General features: G+C 42.3%; 1 protein-coding gene across 1 annotated transcript in view; it reads left to right on the top strand.

The window, feature by feature from the left end:
• The window catches only part of ANKAR (ankyrin and armadillo repeat containing), a 1190398-nt gene that overhangs the window by 732483 nt on the left and 433479 nt on the right, over positions 1–24436 (top strand). The window contains exon 17 of the mRNA XM_085646861.1: positions 9419–9663. Coding sequence (XP_085502987.1) covers positions 9419–9663 — 245 coding nt within the window. The remainder of the gene's footprint in view (positions 1–9418; positions 9664–24436) is intronic.

Raw genomic sequence — 24436 nt, 5'->3', positions numbered from 1 at the left:
TTTTCCTGAATCTTCTGATGCAGCAGCTTATATCAGCTACCAACCCCTACCATACTATTTCTAAAAACTAATGTAACAAAAATTCCAAGTAGAGAGCCCATTGTCAGGGTTAACATCCCACAAGAAACTGGAAATGTGTGCAAAACTGAGCCATAGAACAGAAGTGCTCTCATAATTGTGGATAGCTAACTATTACCAGGTGTTCCACCTACCATTTATTATAAAATCTAATAGTATACCAAACCCATGTCTGTTCCAAAGTTTAATTAAGCATTCCAGTACCTTTAACCCCCGACTACTACAATCCTGCAAAGAAAAAAAGACGTGGCAATCAAGTATATTATATTTTACACCAATTTCTTTCTTTCGCAAAATAATTTCTTTTAAAGTTTTATACCTAGGTTTCTGGGGCATTTCCAAGTTTTTTTAAAAAAAAAGCTGAAGTCTAACTCTTTAAATAATGTCCTTAAAAATAGATTATTGGGTTAAAGCGGATCAGCATATAGACCAGCCCGATAGTTAATAAAGGCAGCCTGGTAATAAAGATAAAAATCAGATAGGGCCAAATCCCCCTGCTCTTTGCTTAATTGAATGATGGTCATATTGATACTTAGACACTGTTGTTTTCATATAAACTTTCTAATTAAGCAATCAATGTCCTTAAAAAAGTTCTTACTGAGCTTAATCAGGACATTAGAGAAGCAAAATAAAGTTTGGGTCAACATTTTAGTTAAGGCAACTTTACCTATAATTGATAAGGGTAGAAAATGCCATCGCTCTAACAAATCTTAAAACAGTGTTGCACGATAATTTAACTTGTAAAGATCTAAAATATTTAGAGTTTCAAGCACCCCAAGATAATTAATATGGCGAGTAGGCTTCCACTAACCCCTGATTGCAATAGGGAGATCCTCCTTCAAACCATTAAAAAATGAATTTCTGACATTTTGTGATTAAACTTATAACCCTCAATTAAAGTAAACTATTTAAATATGTTGGGGGTTCTTTGAATATTAGCTTTTGTTGCCCCCTGATACAAAATAATGCTGTCAGCAAAAATGTTAGCTGAGACATACCTATAACTTGAGGTAGAATTAAATCAGCATTCCGTAAAAAAATAGCTGGTGGCTCAATACAAAATGTAAATAAAACCTGTGAGAGGAGGCAACCTTGACCTGTCCCCTGAGACATATAAATGCTACCTACAACACATGAGTTAATACTGATACTAGCTACCGCCCCTGAATACAAATTCTTCAAAATCTTAAAAAATTGGTCAGGAAAACCAAACTTTCTCAGTATCTGAAATAGTGCTACAAAGCAGGTAAAAGGCTTTTTCCACATCAACTATAATTAAAGGCACTCTAGTTTTATTGGTTGCAAAATAATCTATGGCCTGGTGCAAATAGTTAGTATTAATAACCATTGAGCAAGAAAAACGGTCTGATCGCCATTAATACATTTTTCGGTAACATGAGTAAACGTGTTGTTAAGAGATTCCATATAAAAGTCAATCGGAATATCATCACTGCCTGCTGCCTTGGCGTTAGCCATGGAAGCCAAGGCTTAGATTGCAGAATAATGATCACAATAGATACTATGTATAGCCTCTCTTCAGGAAGGAATAGAAGTAGATTTTTTTTGTTCTTGCATTAACCGCTTCTTCTTTTAAGAAGAAGTCACAGAGCTTTTGTTTAGCCAGCTTTTACATTTTACTGGGAAAAGGAGAGCATGCTCCTAACCTCAACCTAATTTCCTTCCTCTATGTTATCTTGCATTTTCGAGTCCGAGTTATTGTTGGCCCTGAAAAAAGGTCTTCTATAAAAATCTGAATGTTGTTTTTCCAGCTCTCTTCCAATAGAAGAGATGTATCAAAGTTACATCTGATATCTCTAGCTTTGGTCAAGCTATCCTAAACCTAGACAGAAACTATTGAATGATCGGTAAAGCAAATCCCCAAAATCTGCCAGATAAACGAAAAAGAGATAAAAAAATATCAATATGTGATGCTGACTTAAAACGCTTCAAAAAGCAAGTGCACTGCCCAGAATCAGGAGTTGCAGTGCGCTGTCCAACAACCCATAGTCTTTCTTAAGCCTCTACACCAAATCCACAGACATCATTTGAATTGTAGCTGTCTTTTATCCTTACAAGATCCATCTACCACAGGGTTCTGAAGGAAATTAAAATCTTCCCCATAATGATCAATCCCCTTACCTCCATCAAAACAGCATACATGTGTTTTAAAGGCAGAGTATTGTCCTCTGTTGGGCCATAGTAGTTATTAAAATTCAAGAGCTGTGAATCTAAGCATTCTCCAACCCAGAGCCATTGCCCATGTTATCTCCCTTAATACTCACTATTTCCCAATTGAGGGATTTAGAAAAGAAATTGCATTGAGAGCCATGCCGCCCTGCAGTTTCCAAGGATTGCCAGTGATGTTCGCAGAAGTTACAGTAGCCAATAATGGGCATCAGTGTTAATATTGGTATGGCAGCAGCGGCAATGGTCCAGTTTGGGGGGCTACTGAGTAGAAGGGAGTGCCGGTATGGCACCGTAGAAGAGACTGATGGTCGGACAAGGCATAGGAGCTGCAGGGAGACAGTGATATTGTGCTGAGGATGACTTTACAGCATGTTTGAGCGGTTGCTGGCTGTATCTTCGGAAAAACCTTCTCTTTCGACACTCAGCACTCCTCTATCTCCTCATTTTCCTTATTGTCTCACATATCTACTCTGTTATATGCTCCATTTTATGCCTTGTAGAAGTGAGTAACACCAGCACCAGCTTTCAGGCTACTGGAAATTTGTCTTTTTTGTGCATTTGACTTGTATGTGGTGCTGGCCACCGGGGGGCAGTCTGACTTACGAAGCCTAATTCATATAAAGGGTCCCCTGGAAAGCTAAAAGCCTCTTCGAATCTCAATACAAGAAACATCCAGGGATATCAGGGCGGGCAAATTAGGAGAGATGACCTCCCAAGAGACTGGCACTTTTTGCTCCAATCTTGGCGTACTGCCAGTAGAGGAGTCCTCGGGAAATGCTGTACATGGAGATGCTGATATGATTTCTGACCCTTTAAGTTTAGGGGTGATGAGTGCTGCTTGAAGGGGCCCTCTCTTAGGCACAACTGTTGGTGCGAGACTCTATAGGCACTGGCTCTGGTTTAGGCTCGTCCTCCTTGATACTGTAGACTCAGATTCAGGCATCGGCCGGGGCTATTGAAGAATCTCCAGTGTATTATTTAAGCCAATATTTGAGGCCTCACAAAAACAACAAGATATGATGGCTAGTCCTAAGAAGGAGAAAAGGTTTAGAGGCCATTTAGATTAAGCTGGCAGGATCTAGGGTGGATACTAAAATCTCTCATCCGAATGGCTCTTCAGTTAATCAAAGGTTTGCAGTTCTTTGAACAGAAATTAGGGACTTCAAAAAGTCTCAGTCACTGGCCATTTAATCTCTGCAAGATCATTTAACTAAAATTGATGATAACTTTACTCTTTTTTTCTGAGCAAATAAACCAGATTCAACAGCAGGTTTTGGATTTGGAGAACAACACAATAAAACAGCAAACGTTTGTAGATAATCTTGGGAAAGAACTTCCTGCTGAGAATAAAATTAGACACGTTGGAAAATAATTCAAGACGTTCAAACATAAGGTTTGTTGGCATCCTGAAGGGCAAGGGGGCCTGGGGTTTGAGAGGGGGGTGGGGGGTGTATACCCAAGTTGAGACTTTGATTTAAAAACATGTGCTCACCAATCCCCCAGAAGATTGGTCAATTATGCGGGCCCATCAGGTCCCTTTTCACTCATTTCCGAATGTGAAGCGGCCACAAACAATTTTGGTTAACTTTTCAGATTACAGGGTCAAGGAACAGATTCTATCTAGGGCAATTCAGCAGAAGGCGTTTGTATTGGATAGTTTCTGACATTGCGGCAGCTTGCCGTAGGAGCGAGTTCAGTGACATAATTGGCTTGTTTAAAGCTGCCAGAGCTCAAGCTCTTATTTTTCAGTAATCTAACCTAAAAGTGCTTATTAAGGGCCACTTTTGGGTGCTTTCCTCAGGTGCATGGGCTAATGATTTGCTAAAACAGGTCTAGATTAACTCCTTTTAAGGAGCTGTTGATTTTATTTTTATTTCGAGGATGAGGGTGCAGGAGGATATTGACAGGGGCTTACCTCTGGGGTAGAGGGGGTTTGGGCTTTGGAGATGGATTTGGGGTGTTGGGTAGGTGATGGGTTTGGGAGATGGGTTAGTCAGGGTGATGGTGGGGATCAGCATGCACGAGGGCATATATAGATAAAAATGGCGGTACTAGTGAGCTAAAGCGCTTATGTACTATAATAGGACAATGTGAAGTATTGTTATACATATTTTTGCTATTTGGAATGGTAGTGTCAGTTAAAGCGATTACCTGTAATATAGCTGGTTAAGGCAAGAGGCAAAAGTACTTGGAAAATGTCATTTGGTTAAGAGTACTCAATCCCAGTGTAATTTTCTGGCAGGAGACACATTTAAAGTCAAATACTCCTAAATGAACTATCCCCCTTGTTTCTTCAATGCTATCTTTTCATCTGCCGGAGTGGCATGTTGTGGAATAACTATTATTTTTTTAATGTTAAATTATGCCTTACCATCAGAACATCGACCATGACCACATACGTGCAATGTTGCCTCCAGTTGTTTCAAAGATTCATATCATTATTACTAGTGTATTTTAAAGCTGTACATTGTATTGACCTAGAGATTTAAGTGTTGTACGGTTGAGTATTACCTAATTAAAACACTTGCACAGTTAAAAAAAAATATTACAGAAGGGAATGGGAGCTTTCTTAGCAACATGAAGGAATGCATCCAATTCTATTTATAACTACACAAAATACATCTAGAAGTCACAGGCTCTTCTAAAAGCCACTGAATCGTTATAAATATGGTTTGTTATTGTAATAAAATAATTTCCATGCAATTTCTTTGGAGCTGCAGATCTTCTTTTTCCCAATATTTCCATTGTGTTTCCATTGAAGATCCTACAGATTCTATACACTGCAAAAAAACAAAACAAATAATGACGTGCCATTGCTCCCATATCAATTAATACTTAAGCATAGCATCTGTTTTGGAGCCCGGCCCTGCACCCCAAACCTCCACGGGCATTTGACCCTTTGTTGTGCAACAAGTTACTTACCTTCGGTAACATATTATCTGGTGTAGACATTATCTATCTGCAGATTCCTTACAGATCCATGCAAGCCTCCCCGCTCTGCGGACGTTTTTTTTAGAGCTAAGATTGCTCCCTTTTTGGGGCCTTAGTTTAGACACATACTAGTCGGTTCATTTCATGGCTCTGCGCTTCTAGCATGGAAAGTCGTGAAAAGTAAATGATGTACGCGCGCCTGGGTTGCACCTGTATAGGTGACCGCAAAGTCACATCTGGCACCAGTGATGCCACACGGCACTGAACGGATCCACCTGACGGTGCGCATGGGTACTGCTAACTTGTTAGTCAACACCCCTTTGAGCAACTTCCACAGTTTTTTGGAAAACTACGTGACCATCCACGCCCCAATTAAAATACACAAGTGCAGACCAAAGCCTTCAGAATCCTGGTATTCTAAAGAACTTGCTGACAATAAACAATCTATACTAAAACAGGAAATAAAATGGAAAAAAACCAGAACTCCAGATGACCTCTAGATGCTGAAGTTCCTCCACGCAACAAGCAGACAGCAGACAGCTTAACACAACAGCCAAAGCAAAGTACTGTACCAACACCATCAAAGAATCCACCAACAGAAGCAGAAGCTGTTCAAGATAATTAATCACTGCATCAACCCCTGACAGAGCCAGCTGCTTCTCACGCCACCAAAAGTGCAATGCTATTAGCCTCTTCTTTAGTGAAAAAAACAGAAGTTCTGACAGAACACCGACAACACCAAGCCTGCTTCATCTCTTACAACAAACCATTACCATAGAATCCCATGATGGTTAGTCATCAAAGCCTTATCTGTCCCTGATCTCACTGACATACTCTACTCCCCCAAAGCCTCTTCTTGTGAAATGATGTCTTAACCTTTGTCCTTCATCAAAACTGTCTCTGGGGACGCTCTCTTGCCCCTACTTATCTTTGCCAATGCCTCCCTCACTAAAGGTATTGTTCCTGAAGCTTTCAAGTCAGGCCAGATACTCCCACTCCTACAGAAACCTGTGCTAGACTCGGATGATCTCGCAACTAACTGCCCGTCACTCACCTACCATTAAAAAAGCAATTTATGTACAACTCCAAGATAATATCAGTGCTAACCAGTCTTTCTGATCACACTGCAGCATGGAGACCTTACCCTGTGAAGATGATGTCCTCTTGATCACAGATGATTATATGTGTCTCCTGATATTGCTGGCCCTCTCAACTACATTTGACACAGTCAACCTTCCCACCGTCTAATGCACACAGGCCCCTCAAATTGCATTCACTGGCAATGTCCTTCACTGATTTTGCAACCTTTCCAGTCAACAACACTTTCTCACATGGGCACCTCCAGCTCACAAAAGATCCCAATCACTTGTAGATGTGGACTCAAGGGTTCAATACTGTCTCCAGCATATTCAACCTTTACTTGGATCTGATATGTGTGCTCCACTACAGATAACGACTTCAAAATTCAAAAACATGATGAAGATACATAACTCTACTTCAAAGTCTCCTCTGCTTCAGACATCCTATGCCTTTGACACTGTCTGCACATCATCCAGGCATGGATGTCCAGTACCTACATACATTTCAACTAAGCCAAAACAGAAGTCTTGTTATTCGCCTAGAACAACAATCAAGATCAATACAAACCTGGAGAATTGACATGAAACTTGAAGATTTCAAATCTTATTTTTCCTCAAATGAGAAGTCACTCGAATCCACAATGCATAACAACCTCGCCCTCTAGGAACACATTGCAAAAAAATTAAGACTGCCTATTACTAGCTCTTTCCTCAGACTGTTTCTTCCAGACAGTGACTTCAGAATTGCTGTTCGATCCCTCGTATCCTTGCATCTGGATGATGGTAATGCCCTGTTCTATGGTTTCTCAGACTCCAAACGGGCCTGAAGATATATTATCACATCACACTCATCCTGATGGAACTCCATTGGGTTCCCTTGCTGGCCCACATCTTTAAAACTAGCTGCATCATTTACAAAGCCTTTACGATCCACACCCCTACTTTTCTTGCAGACAGGCTCACCATCTCTGGTGATTCTCAGAACACCCGTAGCCAAGACACCATCAGACTGCAGACTAAGCAGTGTAAAAAAGAAAAAGACAACAGGCCTTTTCTATCTAAGCAAATAGGATCTGGTACAACAGCCCGTATCCAGCAGAACTTCCCCAACGCTGCTCCGAGGAAAGAGTTGAGACTATCATCTTTGAAGCACACTACATCACAATGCATTCACTTTACAAGATCCAGCTTCCTCTCCTATTAATTGTCAACTTTATGCTTGTCTTTCACCACTTTCAGCGCTTTGCTGCCTCTTGGGTATGTTTGTTCCAATAGAACACACATACATACCTACAAAAAGGCACATACATGCAACTATAAGAATAAACCACATTTATACATCTCCTGAAGGATTGGATTTTTTTTATATTTCAACCAGCATACACATTTTACATCAAATATAGCAAACCTCTCATCCATAAGCAAAATTGTGTGTTTTTGATTAAAGTACCCATTTGCGCTTCACTGTAACAATGACAATATTTGTAAGCAAGTCAGAAAAATGCTTTAATAGTGAAAACTTTTAAATATTAGGTAAAAATGCTATGTCCTGCGAAATCTAGTCTACAATACCTAACCTACCATACCTGACTAACATCCCAGCCTGCCATAACCACCTACCATGCTTAACTATCCTAGTTACAGTACCTAACTACCACACTTTGCCTAACCTACCATACCTTTCACAACTAACTGTTTGAGGGTCTATGATTGTGAGGGAAAAATCAGACTGCAAATCTGGCTCCCTGAGATGGGGAGACCTCATTGGTTATCCCCACCCTGTAGTCTTAAAGGGGTAATCTCCTCAGTCGCTTTAGCACATGTGCTAACTGCTGGCAGCAGTTATATGTTTTGGGGTGCAGTAGCTGCATCCAGGGTGATGCCGACCAATCTCCTCTTTGAAATTAAGTCCAGTGACCTTTTTCATATGGGGTAAATGTCCCATAGATAGTTCTTTGCATTACTGGAAATGTTTGCAAACACTATTTGTATTGCTTTTACAAACATAACATGAATGGACTAAAGGTACAACTGTCATATGGGTTACACTTGCCTGTCTTTGAATATATTTATTCTTGTGAAAAAGGCATTTGCAAGGCCAACTTTCTGTGGAAGACTGAACACCTATTGAATCGGTTAGTGAGGCGCATAAGCACTCTCTCTCTCACCTTTGATAGCACTTGGTTGTTCCTGTGAAAAGTTGACAGACACTCATCTAGTTAGGATGTTTTGACCCCCCTCTTTTAATTCTATAACATCTTTCCACAAGGAAGCAACAATCCTTCCCAACCTTCAATTCCAAAAATCTTAGACGACACCAAGACTGATTTGCATATGACTGGAGTCTTTCCAGAATACCATAGTGGGCAAACAACGGTCACCATTGGCTTAGATGAATTCAAACAAGGCTCTGTCACTTTGTTGTTTGTTGCTGATATCATTGGGTTTACCCAGAGACACTGATGTTTCTTTCCATTGGGGACCCCTTAAGCTTGTTCTATGCCTGTTGCTTGTAGTATCAAGAATACGTGACTGTTGCAGTTTGTACAGTGTTAACCAGAGTAATTGTTGTTTATATCACTATAGGGCCGTCAACATCCAAAGAAAAAAAATTACTCTTCACACTGAACATGCTTTACTTTAAAATGAAGGGATTCAGCTTGAGAGGTATTGGTAGGGGTCTATATGTGGTATATCAATGACATGACATGAACAGCAAATTATTAGAATTAAAATATGAAAACTGAACAGGCGCGCAGCAGAAATGTGTGGTCTTTCATATATCTGTGCCCTTATTGAATCTGGATGTTACCAAAGACAATACTGTTGCTCTTGGCATGCTTTATAGGGAAGGGAAAAGAAAAAAAAAGGAACACAAACAAATAAACAAGGCTGGGATACAATGAAGCCCAGTTATGATACACTCCCTAAATAACCCAGGGCGACTAGCAAATTTACTGTTAGATTGTTAAAATGCGATTGCATGGGATAACAATTATTATATTTACCCAATCCTGGTGGCTGTGCCAGTTATACAATTGCCTTTTCTGTGTGTGGTCCCTGTGACAACATGTCTAGAGAAGTTACTGGTCTAAGGTATGAAGATGAATAATTGTTTGTGTCTTCATTTTTTCTGCACTCAGGGATGATCCCTCGGCTAGTGGAAATGCTCCGAAGTAAGCAGGTGACGCTGGAGTCAGTGGCCTTAGGACTGCTAAGTAACATCTCCAAACAAGCGCCTGTTGCAAGAGCTCTGGTGGATGCAGGTGGCATCCCACTGCTGATTCACCTGCTGAGCTCCCCTGAGCCGGAGCAGCAGTCTCGTAGCGCTGTTATTCTTTCTGATGCTGCACAGGTGGACAATAACCAGAATACTATTAGAGAAATGGTAAGCTCAATTTACATTACCTCCTAAAATTTCAGCTTTACTATTCAGCTACCAATGGATTCAGGGGCTTAGCTTCAGGGGGTGTTTGGAGCGTGACCCCCATCCCCCACCCAAAAAAATACAGGATTGTAGTGCCCTACAGGGCAATCAGACACGCAGTGTCTGACAGGTCTGTGTATGGACACTTTTTAGGTCAAGCCTGGGCAGTGCATGCGCTGCTCTGCAAGGCTTGCTGTATTCAGGTACAGACTTGAAGCCCTGCCCACTCTCCACCCATATTTTTCTTGGCTTGTGTCATTGTCCTTTGTAAACTGTGGCTTTTCATTGGTTAATAGGCTTAGTAGTCCCTCCTTAAAAGCACCTTGTCTCATTTTGTAACCTCCCATTAGGACACCCAGTTACATGAGTTGTTACTCGGTAGGCTTTAATTACAGCTCCCCCAAACGCTTTTTTTTTTCTAGCACGGCATGCCACGCTGATACTGTGGTGGCCATGCCTTTATTTTGATGTTTGTGGCCCAAACACGGCTGCATGTTTCTTTTTTCTTACTATTTGTTCAGTTATTGGTTTACAAGCACCCCATACGGCGCTTTCCCTTTAATGGCGACCACATCCCTTTCTTTTGACACAGCTCGTCTAAAGAAAGGTGCGCAGCTTCTATTAAAGTGAAACAGCGGCATGGGGCAAGTTCACGAAAAAAAAGCATTTGTTTGTCAACTTGACAAACAGATGCTTTTTTTGTAGAAGCGCCCCATATCGTGCTTTCAATTTAATGGCGGTTGAGCCCCTTTCCTTAGACGAGCTGAGCTTAAAGAAAGGAGTGTGGCCGCCATTAACATGAAAGCACAGCATGGGGCGCCTTTACAAAAATTGCATTTGCAATGCAATAGGTTTCACATTTGCGAGAGTTTAAGCGATTGACATTGTCATTTACAATGCCAATAGCTCAAACTCTCGTAAATACGAGACCTACTGCTTTGCAAATGCTTGTTTTTTGCTGTTTCTGGGCCTATTTTATGGTCTTCCGGGCCAGTTTTTCTGCTGATTTCATCGATATTAAAACAAACATTGCCAACAGCAAGCTCAAATTCATTCAGTCTTCCATAAAAGACTAATACAGGGTTTTTACAAGTTTAAAACAGCCCCATTTTTTTTGCTATCTAATTCGCTAATAGAGGCTACTTTATAAATTGTTACCTGGACCTTTTTTCTGTCCCAGTCCGACCCTGCTCTAATAAATGCATTCTTGGCTTTGGGGTTGGGTTTGGGGGCCCTGAGTTCGGTCTGCTATGTTTGTCAGTTTTTGTCTTCGTATACCAGGAATAAACAACAAAACAGTGGCCTTTGTTGTAAAACTGTAGAGAGAGAGATACATCTGGTAGCTGAGTTCCAAAAAATGAAACCAGATAATCTGGACTTAAAACCGGCTTCCCTGCTTATCTAAATTGTGGGATCCTAAGCAAACATTTTATTTCACAGACCCTCCGTTTTCTTTATTATCACATGTAAGAGCACTTTTAAAGAACAGTTCAGGATGTCCGCTGTACAAGAACCTCCTATGTGTGATTTAATAGACTATAATGTTGTTCCATCTAGAATAGGAATCTAGGTCACATTTAGGGTTTACAAGGCTACTTACTTGTATCTTAGTTCACTAATGGCATTTATCGCTGGGGGAGGCGTTCCATTAATGTTTCTAAGTTCATGTTTAGAAACTATCACTTTTAACAAATGTCTGTCTATGAATGGATTGAATCTGATGTACCAAGATGAAATGCATCCGTACGTCTGTTAAAGAAATAAAGTTTCTGAATTTTGAAGAGACTGTGCCATATTTTTACATTATGTTTGTTGCACAATATACATACCTAATGTTTTTATGGTTTGTCTCTGCACTGACTCTTGCAGGCAGTTGAGATCCTCTGCTCGGCTGTGACTCTCCTCGCCCTATTTATTTGCTGTGTGCCCAACTCGTTTTGCAACTTGAGCTTAGTACACGGGGCAGTCAGTCACTTGATTAAACGGTTTGTAAAAGGTGTGAACTGGAAATATGGATCCCTCATTTGAGATGTCATCAGTGATGTCGCTGACCAGGTCATGAGTGATGTAATATGTGAGGTCATAAGCAGCGCATTGCCAGGGGCATAAGTTATAGTTAGCTGCTAACTATTTCACTGGTTTTGAACGAGTAAAATTTGAGCCTAACTATAATGTTCCTGTAACAACTGTTTTTTTCAATGAATTTCTAAGGGTTTTTTTTAATGTTGTTTCCTAACTATAACGCTCCTGTAACATTTGTTTTTTTAAGTAAATGTCTAGGGTTTTTAATATTTTATTTCTTAAATGTAACCTTTGAGAGTGAGTGTGTGAGTGAGTGCATGAGTGTTTCAGTCGGTGTATGAGTGCCTATGTGGGTATGGGAGAGGCTGTATAAGTGTCTCACTGGGCATCTGAATGGGTGTCTGTTTGAGTGCATGAGTGTCTGAGTGAGTGTCTCAGTGGGTCTATAAGTAGTTGTGAGAGTGTCACAGTGGGTTTGCAAGTGCCTCCGTGAGGGTGTGTGTAAGTGCATGAGTATCTGAGTGGGTCTGTGAGTGGGTGTGTTATTTTCATAGTAGGTCTGTGAGTGGGTGTGTGAGGCACTCAGTGGATCTGTGAGTGGGTGTGTGAGTCTGAGTGGATGTGAGAGTGGCTGTATGGGCCTATGAGTAGATGCACAAGTGTCTGAATGGGTCTTCAAGTGGGTGTGCATGTCTGAGTGGGTGCATGAGTGTCTGAATGGGTCTGTGAGTAGCTGTATGGGTCTGTGATTGGGCACATGAGTAAGTTCATCTGTAAGTGGGTGTGTGAGTCTCTGAGAGGGTCTGTGAGTATGTGCATCAGTGTCTGAATGGGTTCGTAAATGCCCGAGTGTTTGAGTAGGTGTCTAAGTATCTGTGTGGGTGTGTCAGTAGCTGTGTGAGTGACTCAGTCACAAAGGAACCGCACTAGCCCTCTTATCCAACAGGAGTCCACAGTTTTGCACAATATATCTACCCAAGTTGAACACTTGGGTAAATGTCCAGTATGTATTCTGCACTACAGCTGCATAATGGAGCATGAGGAAATGTCACCAGTGACCTTGTGTGCGTTTTGGCAATGTGATTATTCCTGGTGTGTCTTTATCCAGAAATATGTGATAACATGAATCTTCCTATAGAAAAGACAAGACTACAAAGAGGTAAATCTCCAACAAACAAGGTTATTTCCTCTTAAGTATATGAAGTAAGTGCTTCTATGTTTGTTGAAGAAGTCCTCATATTCCTCAGCACCAAGAGCTCCTCACTAAAACCAGTGGGAAACGCACTTGAGGGCCACTTGTTAAGCTGTCCATCATCTTGGCAAAAGACAGGAAGACCTTTCCATACTACTAAGGTGGGCAGGGCCAAATTGGCAAAGCTTCCAAGTGCTTTGCACAATTGTGTACTTGTAGTAATTTAAAGGGAGAACCATGCACCCTGCTCTCACCAGGAGAGGACATGAAAAGACCCACTTGTCAAAGACACTACAAATTGCGCTTGAAATGGATTAATGATGCATTCACGTCACAAAGCATTTCAGATCGTTTTTCAATATGGAATTGCTGAAAAAACACACTTGCTTTGTCTTCACCAAGCAGAGGAGTTAGGATCAATTGTCCTTTCAATCAATCAAGTAGTATTTGTAAAGGTCTACTTAGCACCCTGAGGGATATCCAGGCACTGTGCTGTCAGGTCTCAGTTGAACAGCCACGTCTTGAGTCCCTTCCTGAAGCGGTTGAGCGAGGGGAAGGTGCGTAGGTGTAGAGACAGGGTGTTCCAGGCTTTGGCGGCAAGGTGAGAGAACAAGCATCCTCTAGTTACAGCAGACCCGTGTCATCTGTGCGAAGGTGAGTTGTGCGGAGTGCAGGTTTTTGGTGGGTTGGTGGAAAGTTAAGCGGTGGTCCATGTAGTGTGGTCCAATGTTGTGGAGTGCTTTGTATGCATGGGTCAGGAGATTGAACTGGCATCTCTTGGGGATGGAGAGCCAGTGTAGGTCTTTGAAGTGTTGGGTGATGTGTGTTCTCTTGGACATGTTGAGGATCAGTATGGCTGTTGTGTTTTGTATTGTCTGGAGACTTTGCACAAAGTTCGGAGTCCGTGTCAGTATAGAGTGCACTGCCGTAGTCAGGTCGGCTGGTGATGAGGGCCTGTATCACCATTTTACTTGTGCTGGTGGGGAGCCATCTGAAGATGTTTTAGGGCATGCAGATGGTGTAAAAGCAGGCAGCTGTGACGGAGTTGACTTGGCGTCTCCTGGAGAGTTCACTGTCTAGGATGATGCTGAGGTTGCATGCGTGGTCTTTCGTCATAGAGGTGGGACCAAGCTCCGTCGGCTATCAGGAATCGTTCCAGAAGGTTTTGTGTCTGCAGAAGAGAAGGACTTCCGTCTTGTCCGTATTAAGCTTGAAGCAGTTGTCATTCAACCACGTTGCTAGGTTATTCATGCAATTGTGGAAGTTGGTCTTTGTCTGAATGGGGTTTGCTGTGAGTGAGAGGATGAGTTGAGTGTCAACCGCATAGGAGATTATGTCGATGTTGTGTGACCTGTCGATGTCTGCGAGTGGTGTCTTGTAGATATCGTCCTTTACAGAAGTGACGTTTCAATTGGTGCACCTGCTATATTTATATTTGTAAGTGCCTCCCGTTGAGGTATAATTTCTGTAAAATGAGCATTAAGGTCAAAATGGGCCGCCAAAACATAATGGCTTCTCAACGGGCAGGGAAACAGATGAAAACTTCTCTCCCAGCAAGCGGGAGCACTGTGAAAGCTCCCGCTTGCTGGGGGCAGAGTTAGTGTTTGCTATGACTTGGCAGGAGCTGTCGAAGCTCCTGCCAAGTCAGAGCAAACAGCTATCTCCTGAGGGTGGACAACTCAGGAGATAGCTGGAGCCTGCGCTAAGGTGTGGCAGTCCCTATAGCCATTAGTGCCACTAGGAGGGTGGGCCGTGTGGCCACTGCCTTCTCTGAGCATAGTTTGGCTCCAGAGAGGTTGGGGTGGCAGGCCAAGCGGCTCCCCTTCCTTTTCAAAAATAAATGTTGGCCCCGGCGAGGTGGTGGTCACTGGGGTCCAGGGGACTTGTGTCGCCTCCCTATAAATGTTTGTGTCTTGGACCGATGAGGTGGTAGTACCCAGGGCTTGTACCAGCCCTAGGCGGGACGTCTGCACCGTCCCCCCGCCACTTATAAAAACAAGCATTGGCAGAGCCAATAGGTCTCGCCTTTGGAACCTTATAAGTGTTTAGTTATGTAGCACAATATCCCTGGTGCAACAACATTAACTGTTGCATGGCTAAACGCTTATAAGGTCTCAAAGGGGAGACCTATTGGACTAATGAAACCGACTGCTATTTGGTGTAGTGAGCAGGCAAAGTAAGCGACTGAGAAACAGCTAAGGATAGAGACTGAGAACGATGCATAGAAGCACAGTGAGGCGAGACAGCGACTGCGATTCAGAAACCTGTGTGTTGAGACCCACAATGCAAGAGGCAGAGAACACTAGTGAGACAGGCAGTGAGAGCAGATGGACAAATGCAAGCGAAACGGTGTACAATGGAGAGATGTGCACGTTGATTAGATGGGCACGAGACCGATGGGTAGACACGCAGGTGGCAGCAGTGCAGGTATGTCTGTGCAGCCTGGAAAATGAGAAAGCTGGGCCAGACAGAAAGAAATGTCAAAAAGCACAGATAAAGACCCAGGGAGAAACAGCGAGAATAGGAGACTAAGCCACATAGCAGGACGGGGAAGATAAGATAAACGCGAGACAGCTACGTCGACCGATGACTAAGTAGGTGTCATGAGGAAAGTGCCTTTGAACAGCCCTGTCACAGAGAGACATCATGCCCCTCTCGGAGCGTTAGTAATGTGTAAAGAGCTGGCGGAGAGAGTGCGCCTAGAGGGCTTTGTCATGTTCCATCTCCCATTATTGGAACACACTGTGGAACAAGGCAGGGTGCATCATACGCTTTTACGCACAGCATGTGGAGAGAAGCTCTTTGCCACGTGACTAGACGTGCTTGACGTTGAGCAAGTTAGAAGTGTGCACTCTTTTTTTTTTTACCAGGGGACTGCTTTTGTGGCCAACGGACTTCAAAGTAAAACTCTTTGAAGTGTAGAATGGTTTCATGTTTTCATCCTCATTCAGCCTGAATACTTTTCATAATTTGGGTTTAGGACGTAAGGAATGCGCGCCTTTGATCACACCCTGTTCCCTCTCAAGCAAGCCGAGTTCATTTGTAGTGTTTTGTGCACCTGGAGGCATGACATCACTCTGGTGAATGGTCATTAGCTACTCTGAGTTCCAGCCTGCAATTTCGCAGGAGGCAAGGACTGCGGGGCTGGTGCTGACTGCCCCTTTCCATATCCTATTTGCAGTCCTTACATGGTCTCTCGACCTACCCCTGCTGTTTCAGTAATATGCAGGGAATTAATTCTCGTTTATGTGGTCAAGATCTCTGCACAGCGGAAATAACGCGTTTCGTATAGCGTTTCATACTGCAATCAGCTGTTTATAAATAATAGGTGTTACTTCTACCCAAGTTAATGGTACACGATTTACCCATCACCGAAGGATGGATGGCAGAGCCTGCGTTGCTGGGACATAAACCTGTGATCTGCAGATCTTTGAAGAACAGCAGGGAGAGTGAGGGTGCGAAGCAGTCATTCTGGTTACTACTGACGCCTGTAACTCAGGGGTAGGCGTAAGACTCATGTCAAGAGGTAACTGTGGCAATCAGTGAGGCTGTACCAAGAGCGGCGGGCAAAGGAGACAGAAGCTGAGCAGCCAGCGGAAATGTAGATTTTCCATTGGTTTGTTGTTGGCCATGTAGTAAATGGGATATATATTTTATAGGCAAGTCTAACATTTGCTGAATACTTACCTTTTTGCAGCCACGCCTGGATGGGAGATTTAGAGACTGGGTCTGGAGGCAGCCCTGTGCATCCACGAGTAGTGAGAAGCGGCGGTAATAAAAACAAAATGCACACGCAGCATTTTGTATTCCTGGACGTGAATGCTTTTACATGTGTTTATCAGGAAGTACGAGCAGGGCGGAAGTGGGTGGGTGCGGCCAGGCTAACCAACAAAAGATGAGACCTATTAAAAGAAAGAACAATGGCGCCCTCTGCTGTATTTTAGAAGTATTGCTGCATTCTTAAAACAAGCATTGGCGCGTGAAAGCACTTAATGAGCCATGACGGCTCGTAGATAAGAAAGGCAGATGGCGGCTGGAGCCAAAGCTATGGAGAAAGGGGGGGGAGTGGGAGCTGAGGAGCCATTATATGCCAGCTGTGCACGTGCATGTGATCGTGCACTCAAGCTTTAGGCCAGCCAAAAGACTGTGGGTAGCACTTTGAAAATCCCACTTACAAAATGTCTCGCACAGAGCAGCGCAAGCGCTAGCTCAGGCGAGACCTAATAAAGCCCCAGGTTGGTGGTGGTCCCTGGGGCTCCAAGAAGCCCATGGAGAGAGGGGGTCTGTCCAGCTCCCTCTAATATTTACATAAAGCCCGAGTAGTTGGTACCCGTGACTCAAAGAGCCTTGTGGGGCCCGTGAGCCCCCCTCCTTTTAAAAAAAAATGCCTCTGGGACCTGGCCCACACAGGGGCTCTTTTCAAAACAAGTTTGAGAGCCAGCGCTTGTTTTAGTTTTTTTTGCCACGGATTCATGACTCCATCGAGATTTTGTGAAAATTGTTTTTTTTTTAAGTGTTGTTTTTGACCTGGCAGCATCCCTTAGGACCCCTGGACCAGAGATAGGGAATCAGGGTATTCCTACGCTGACCCCTTCTCTTTTTTTCAATTTTATTTTGCCACTCTGCTGAAGCAGAGTCACAAAATGGCTGTCAACACTTCCTGGTTGGATTATTGGCAGCCAATCAGGTTTCGGCCCAAGATCGGGAGGGTTCGCTGACTTTTTGCCTCCATAGGTATACAAGTTTGATTTCTTTTAATAACTCTAAAACTACTGAACAGATTTACACCAAATAACAAAAAGCGCGACCTTCGGAACAACATCTACTATTCTGCCAAATTTAGTGAAATTCCAACCAGCTGTTTGGGCTGTAGTTGTGTTCAAAACGCATATGGGAATTAACATGGGAAGCAATTTTTTTGACTCCCCTTTTCTTGGCTCCCACTTCACGGATCACCTCGAAACTTTGCATGCACAATAGGAATCACCAGGACATGGGAAAATTCCATGATGATTCATTGAACACCACCAAAGATATAGGCAAGTCAAAAAGCGCTTTTCTTATGGAAACATGGGCCTAACTATAAATACCTACTGGTGACCGCTAGTCGGACATATATATACATATAGGCGCAGTTACCTTGCTGCACGATGTTTCACGCCCCCGGTTCAGTAGCCAAATGATTTATTGCGACTGCCATTGCTGAACATACCTTTAGCCACTCTTTATAATAGGCACAGGAGCCATTATTGTTCAAGTACATTCAAAAAGAAAAATTTTGACATCATATGGGGAATCCTTAGTTGAGTCATCCCCGTGATTCTTTCCTCTTCAGGTCGTATTATACTGAAATTTCTTGCCCTGATGAAGTTCTTGCTTGAAAGAACAAAAGGCATTGGCTGCCTGGTGTTTTTTACCTAATGAAATGAAGAATAAAGAAATTTGAACTACACTATCACTGGATGGACAATTATGATATAAATTTTGATTTTGTGGATTCTTGGATATGGTGGTGCAACCCCTAATTGGTATGTTTCTGTTGGTCTTTTAGACTGTACTTTGGAAACAGCAGGGACAGTGGTGTTGCACACCGTTGGAGCATATTGCTCATCTGTTATTTGGGATATATGAGGAATTAGTATTGAGGAATGCTTGTCCTCAGTATAGAGGGAGGTGTGTCACATTCACTACAGTGTGTCTGTTAAGGTTTTGGCTGTTTCTTTGTGGGTTTATATATATACATATATATATATATATATATATATATATATATATATATATATATATATATATATATATATATATATATATACACACATATATATGTTGACACAAAACCGGCTCCGTGTTGTGGACCCCTGGCGCTTCTATTTTCCGGTGCGGAACCCAGCAGAGCCACGCCGTCACAATTCCATCATCTCATTTCCCTTGGAAATAATTTGGCACGCACTCACGGGTTCTGAATTTAATATCCCAAATGTCCTTTCATTCAGCTTGCAGCATCCAAATTGAGGGACAAACCAACGCGTTTTGCTATCAGCCGATAGATTGATCATGGTCAGTGCAACTTATTCAAAACACCCAATAAAAACAGTGTGATGATTGATCATGTGATTAGTGATGTCATGTCTCCTTTTCCCATGGACTTATGGTCCTCGTAGTTAACACAAACACACTATAATTTATGCTAATTACTCATATGTTTTTTACTACTATGTTTTTGACTGTCATTGTGTCACAATTAGTTTTGCTACCATTCCTTGATATGGACAAAAAATCTCCCCACCCTTGTGTTTTCGATTCAAAGCAAAACGAGTTAACAACATTCAAAACCCTGTTAGTTTAACTTGCGAGATGGCATTCTCGACTGCAAAATTATGTTGCTATATGTGATAGGGTTTTGCCCGTCTTGAAAACAGTAGTTTATTACTCAAATTTCAGAGTTGTAGTTGGTTTCTTAATTCGCCCTCTGGTGGGCTTACTTTCCCTGTGTCTTATGGGGATTAATTTTTTACACCAAGTTTACTAATTGTTTACCTCTTGGATTTGATAGGAAGAACACATAAGTTCTTTAAAGCTAGCTCATTAGTAGTGTGGCCATTGCGATGTGTATGTTGCAACTATTTCATCTGACATTCTGACATCTACACCCTTTTGCCCCCTCTTCATAACGGGTAATTTTGTACTGAGGACACATAAATCATTTCGAATTCATTACAGATGAACATATAATTCTTCACTTTGGTTCAGGTCCCATGGGGTGTAGGTCCTAAAGTTCAGAATTTGTCGCGATTCACGACGTCTCAGGTTTTTTTCCCGATCTCCTCCTCTGTCATGTGTAGGAATTGTCTCTAGAGCATAGAAACAGAGTAGTTTCCAATCCCCTCCGTGGTGGCTTTCCATGTGTTTAGCAACAGCGTTGCTCCGATCCTTGTTGACCGTCGCTCTTACGTGTTCAAGGATCCTCTTTTTTAGCTCACACTTTGTGCTGCCAATGTACTTTAGTGAGCACAGACATTCAATTACATAAACCACAAACTGGCTTTTGCAGGTGATAAGTTCTTTTATTAGCCATTTTTTGTTGTTATCCGGGAGTGAGACTTCTGTCATGTTTCTGGCTATTTGGCAAACCTTACACGAATGACACTTCTTGAAACCCTTGGTTATCAACCATTGTGTTTCCTTTTTTTTTGTATGGTCCTGGTGATGACTGTGCACTAGTTTGTCTCGTAAGTTCTTAGCACAACGGAACGTGATATTAGGGTGTTTGCCCACAATTCCACTTACCACTGGGTCTAGTTGTAGGAGCTTCCAATTCTTGCGTAGGATATCTCCTATTTGTTTAGCTTCTTTAGAGTGATCCAAAATTAGTCTTATGGGGGTCGATTGATTGGTCTCTGTGTTCCTTCCTTTGTTGTTTGGGTTTAGGATAGTAAGTCTCTTCTTATCATTGGCGCGCCTCCAGCATCTTTGGATAATCCCTTTTTTGTATCCACGGTGTTTGAATCTCATTGCTGAGTTTTTGCTATGTTGTTCCCACTCATGTTGTTCCGAGCAAATACGGCGTAGCCTCAAAAACTCTCCATATGGAATGTTATCCTTAACAGCTGTTTGGTGGAAGCTATTTGCATGTAGGGTTGAGTTAGTAGATGTTTCCTTTCTATGTAGCGTGGTTTCTAACTTGTTGTTGGCAACATAAGTCTCTGTGTCAAGAAAAACAATTCTTTCGTTGCTGCAATTGTATGTGAATTTGATTTTCGCATCCGTAGAGTTTAGAATTTTGAAATATTCCTCAAACTCTTGTGCCGTGCCATCCCACACTATCAACAAGTCGTCGATATATCTCAACCACTTCATGATTTTTACCACAAAATTGTCATTGTTTGGATGCCACGCTACCTGTTGCTCCCACCATCCCATTGTGAGACACGCATATGCTGGACTGAAGGAAAAACCCATTGCGCATCCCTTTATTTGTAGATAGATTTCTTCTCCAAATAAAAACACATTTTGAGTAAGGCACATTTGGATCATATCTATCAGCATCTGATTGTGATGTTTAAGTTTAATGTCCTATATATTTATTACCTACTGGCAGTAGGTAGTTATAGTTAGGACCTATTTTCCATAGGAAATCCGCAACATTCTATTGCCAATAAGTCTGGCACCGGTTGACGAATCTTCGCGAAATTTTCCAAACTTTTGGCCAGCTCCAGTCTGCTCCTATCCTGAAAGTTTCGTGGTGATTCGTCAAGCAGCTACAGCCCGAACTGCTGAACGGAATTACACCAAATTTGGCAAAGAGGTAGTCCTCAGTTCAGACTCGTGTCTTTTGCATAAATGGTGTAAATCTGTTCAGTAGTTCCTGAGAAAATTAGACTAAAAAAGATAGATATATCTATGGCCTCGGAGGATCCGCGCACCCTATGCGCACCCTAAGCGGACCCTCCCCGAGCCGAGCGCGCACCTTCCCGATCATGCTCTGAATGCTAATTGGCTGTGAAGTGTCTGTCTACATTCGAAACCAGGCACTGTTGGGAGCCATTTTGTGCTTTGGTAGAAGCAAGGCTGAAGAAGTAAGGGGAATAAGTGTTTAAAACATATAAAGGGGGCAGGGTAGAAATACTCTGACCCTCTAGTGTTGCTTAGGGGGACCCAGAAGGACCCCCTGGGGCCCCCTTTTAAAAAAAAATAAATAGCAAAACGGCGAAATGCGCGCAAGGTGCGTGGATCCGGACGGAAAAATATATACACATTCACTGACAAAACCATAGGTTTCAGGGGCGTTATAGTTAGTTGGACATTTCACTCGTACAAAACCATAGAAATTCCCCTGTTATAGTTAGTTCAGCTAACTATAACTCGCCCGCCTGCAATGCACTGCAGATGACGTCACATATTACCTCATTCATAACATGGTCAGTGACATCACTCATGACATCACTGATGACATCTCAAATGACATCACTGATGACATCATCCTTGTGATAGAGTGGCAGACCTCCTCTCACCCTAATATAACCTTTGATACGCACACTCAAAAATACAAACTAACATTTTCAAAACAATGGGCATACCAATACCAGTTACAACACACCTATTCAGTAATTCCAAGATCTACACACACATCCACTCATTCACCAACAGTCCCTATACAGTCACTCATACATGTACTCACTCATCATATGTACACATAGTCACACAAGCAAACAAAGTATCAAACATCCATTTACTTGCACATACAGTTATACACACACTACCACACTTACTTCTACAGAAACTTACACATCTTAAACAATCACTTATAGAAACATCTACTTATTTGTACAGGAACTCTTCCAATCTCTCACTCTCACATATACTCACTTATATACACCAATACTCACATATACTAGTTCAAAACATATGTAGTTACTCATAAAGACACTATTGAGACAGTCATTCACTCACTAACACACCCATACACACACTCATCCACTTATACAGTCCTGCACACATGCTGTCTTCAACACATACAAACAGTGAGTCACTCATTCATGCATCTATGCACTAAGTAAAAGCCCCCACCGAACCATATAGACACTCAGGCACTCATACTGATACTCAAAAAACCAACTAATAACCCATATAGACACTCATGTAGCTACTTACCAACCCATGCAACCACTTATACACAAAGTGGGAGACTGATACATATATTTACATATTTAAACATTACTCACTAACCCATGTATTCACTAAGATACAGATATTTACATATTTAAACATTACTCACTAACCCATGTATTCACTAAGATACACTTAATCAGTCAGTTATACAATCAATTTTACAACAAAAAAAAATCATCCATTTGGACACTTATATACCCATTTATTCTGCCATCGACCTTGAGATATACATATATAAAACATATTTAATTTTCAGAAAAGCACACATTCACTGGATGATGTCATCAGTGATGTCATTTGAGATGTCATGAGTGATGTCATGAGTGATGTCACTGACCATGTCATGAGTGATATAATATGTGACGTCATCAGCAGTGCATTGCGGGCGTGCAAGTTATAGTTAGCTGAACTAACTATAATGGGGGAATTTCTATGGTTTTGTACGAGTGAAATGTCCAACTAACTATAACGCCCCTGAAACCTATGGTTTTTTCAGTGAATTTCTAAGGTTTTTTAAATGCTACTTTCTAACTATAACGTGCCTGAAACCTTTGTTTTTTTCAGTGAATAAATATATATTTATTATACTATGTATACATGTGAAAATGTCTCGGTCCGCCTGTTTGCCTCGGTGGCACAGAAAAAATGGTGGAACTGACGTCAGCATGCCGATGAGTTACTCTTATGGCTCCGATGACGTCATACGGTGTCGCGAATGGAGCCGTGCTATTATGACGTCCTCGTCGACGTGGGAGAGCTAGGAAAGAATTTCAGTGGAATGCTGGTGCAGGGGATATTCACCTAAGTGTTTAGGCTAGTCCTTTGGGAACAACTGTTTATGTTGACACTCTAGAAACCGAAACCAGTGATCCGAGGGCAGAGGCCCTGAAGATGGCACACGAGGTGTGGTGCCCAATCGTGTGCACCGGCGGGGCAGCGAAGTGACAAGCACCACAACCCACAAAAAAGGTAACATGGGCACTGAATAACACAGGATCCTCTCTTTGTATCTGGCAGAAACAACAAAGTTAAAATGCCCTAGTGCCAAAATTTAGAATTAGTGCTACAACGGTCTTCAAGAGGACCTGCAACCACTTCTGCCTCCCGTACCCTGGAGGCGGCACATGGGTCACGCGGTACGGTCATACTGCGGTGGGACGCACACTCGTTGACCTCTCATGACACTGCTCCACACTTCAGGGAGGACGCTTTCCATTAGCTATGTTTTCTGATGACGTGTCGCGCCAGCCCCGTCCAACAACAGAACTCCTTTGGATCCAAACAGACTCTTCCACTTTCTCACTGGAAGTGAAACCAGGACACGCGGACACTTTCACAATACAACAGCTGGGAATGCACTTTTCGGTAAAAAAAACACATTCCTTCCTCCTAATGAATCAAATAAACGTCTCACTGAAGAACAGGGGCCAGCTTCGATCGGTAAACAGCCGTTACAATGACTTTTTTACTTTGCGATACCATTACAACGCATGCATTACCACGCATGCGTTGTACATTGCGTAGTCATTACTACACATTTTTTTAGAACGCATGGTCATTTACCACGCATGCCTTTACAACAAATTTTGTTATAAAGGTATGTATGGTAAATGACCATGCGTTCTAAAAAACATGTAGACGATCCACGTTGTTGTAAGGAAACAGAGGCTGTTCTGTTTCCTCACACCGACGTGCACCGCCCCTCATAGACGATGTGAAGCAGGAACCACGAGGAGAGAGGAACCACGAGGAGTGAGAGGTAAGGGGGATTGGGCATGGGGTGGGTTTTTTTCCCCTAGGGTTTAGGGTAGTGCAGTGGTGTTTGGGTAGTGTAGGGGGTCGTGCTGGGGT

Source organism: Triturus cristatus, chromosome 3_2 (assembly GCF_964204655.1).
Source record: "Triturus cristatus chromosome 3_2, aTriCri1.1, whole genome shotgun sequence".
Lineage (NCBI taxonomy): Eukaryota > Metazoa > Chordata > Amphibia > Caudata > Salamandridae > Triturus > Triturus cristatus.
The sequence above is the reverse complement of the archived record's forward strand: the minus strand, read 5'-3'. Positions and strand labels throughout refer to the sequence as shown.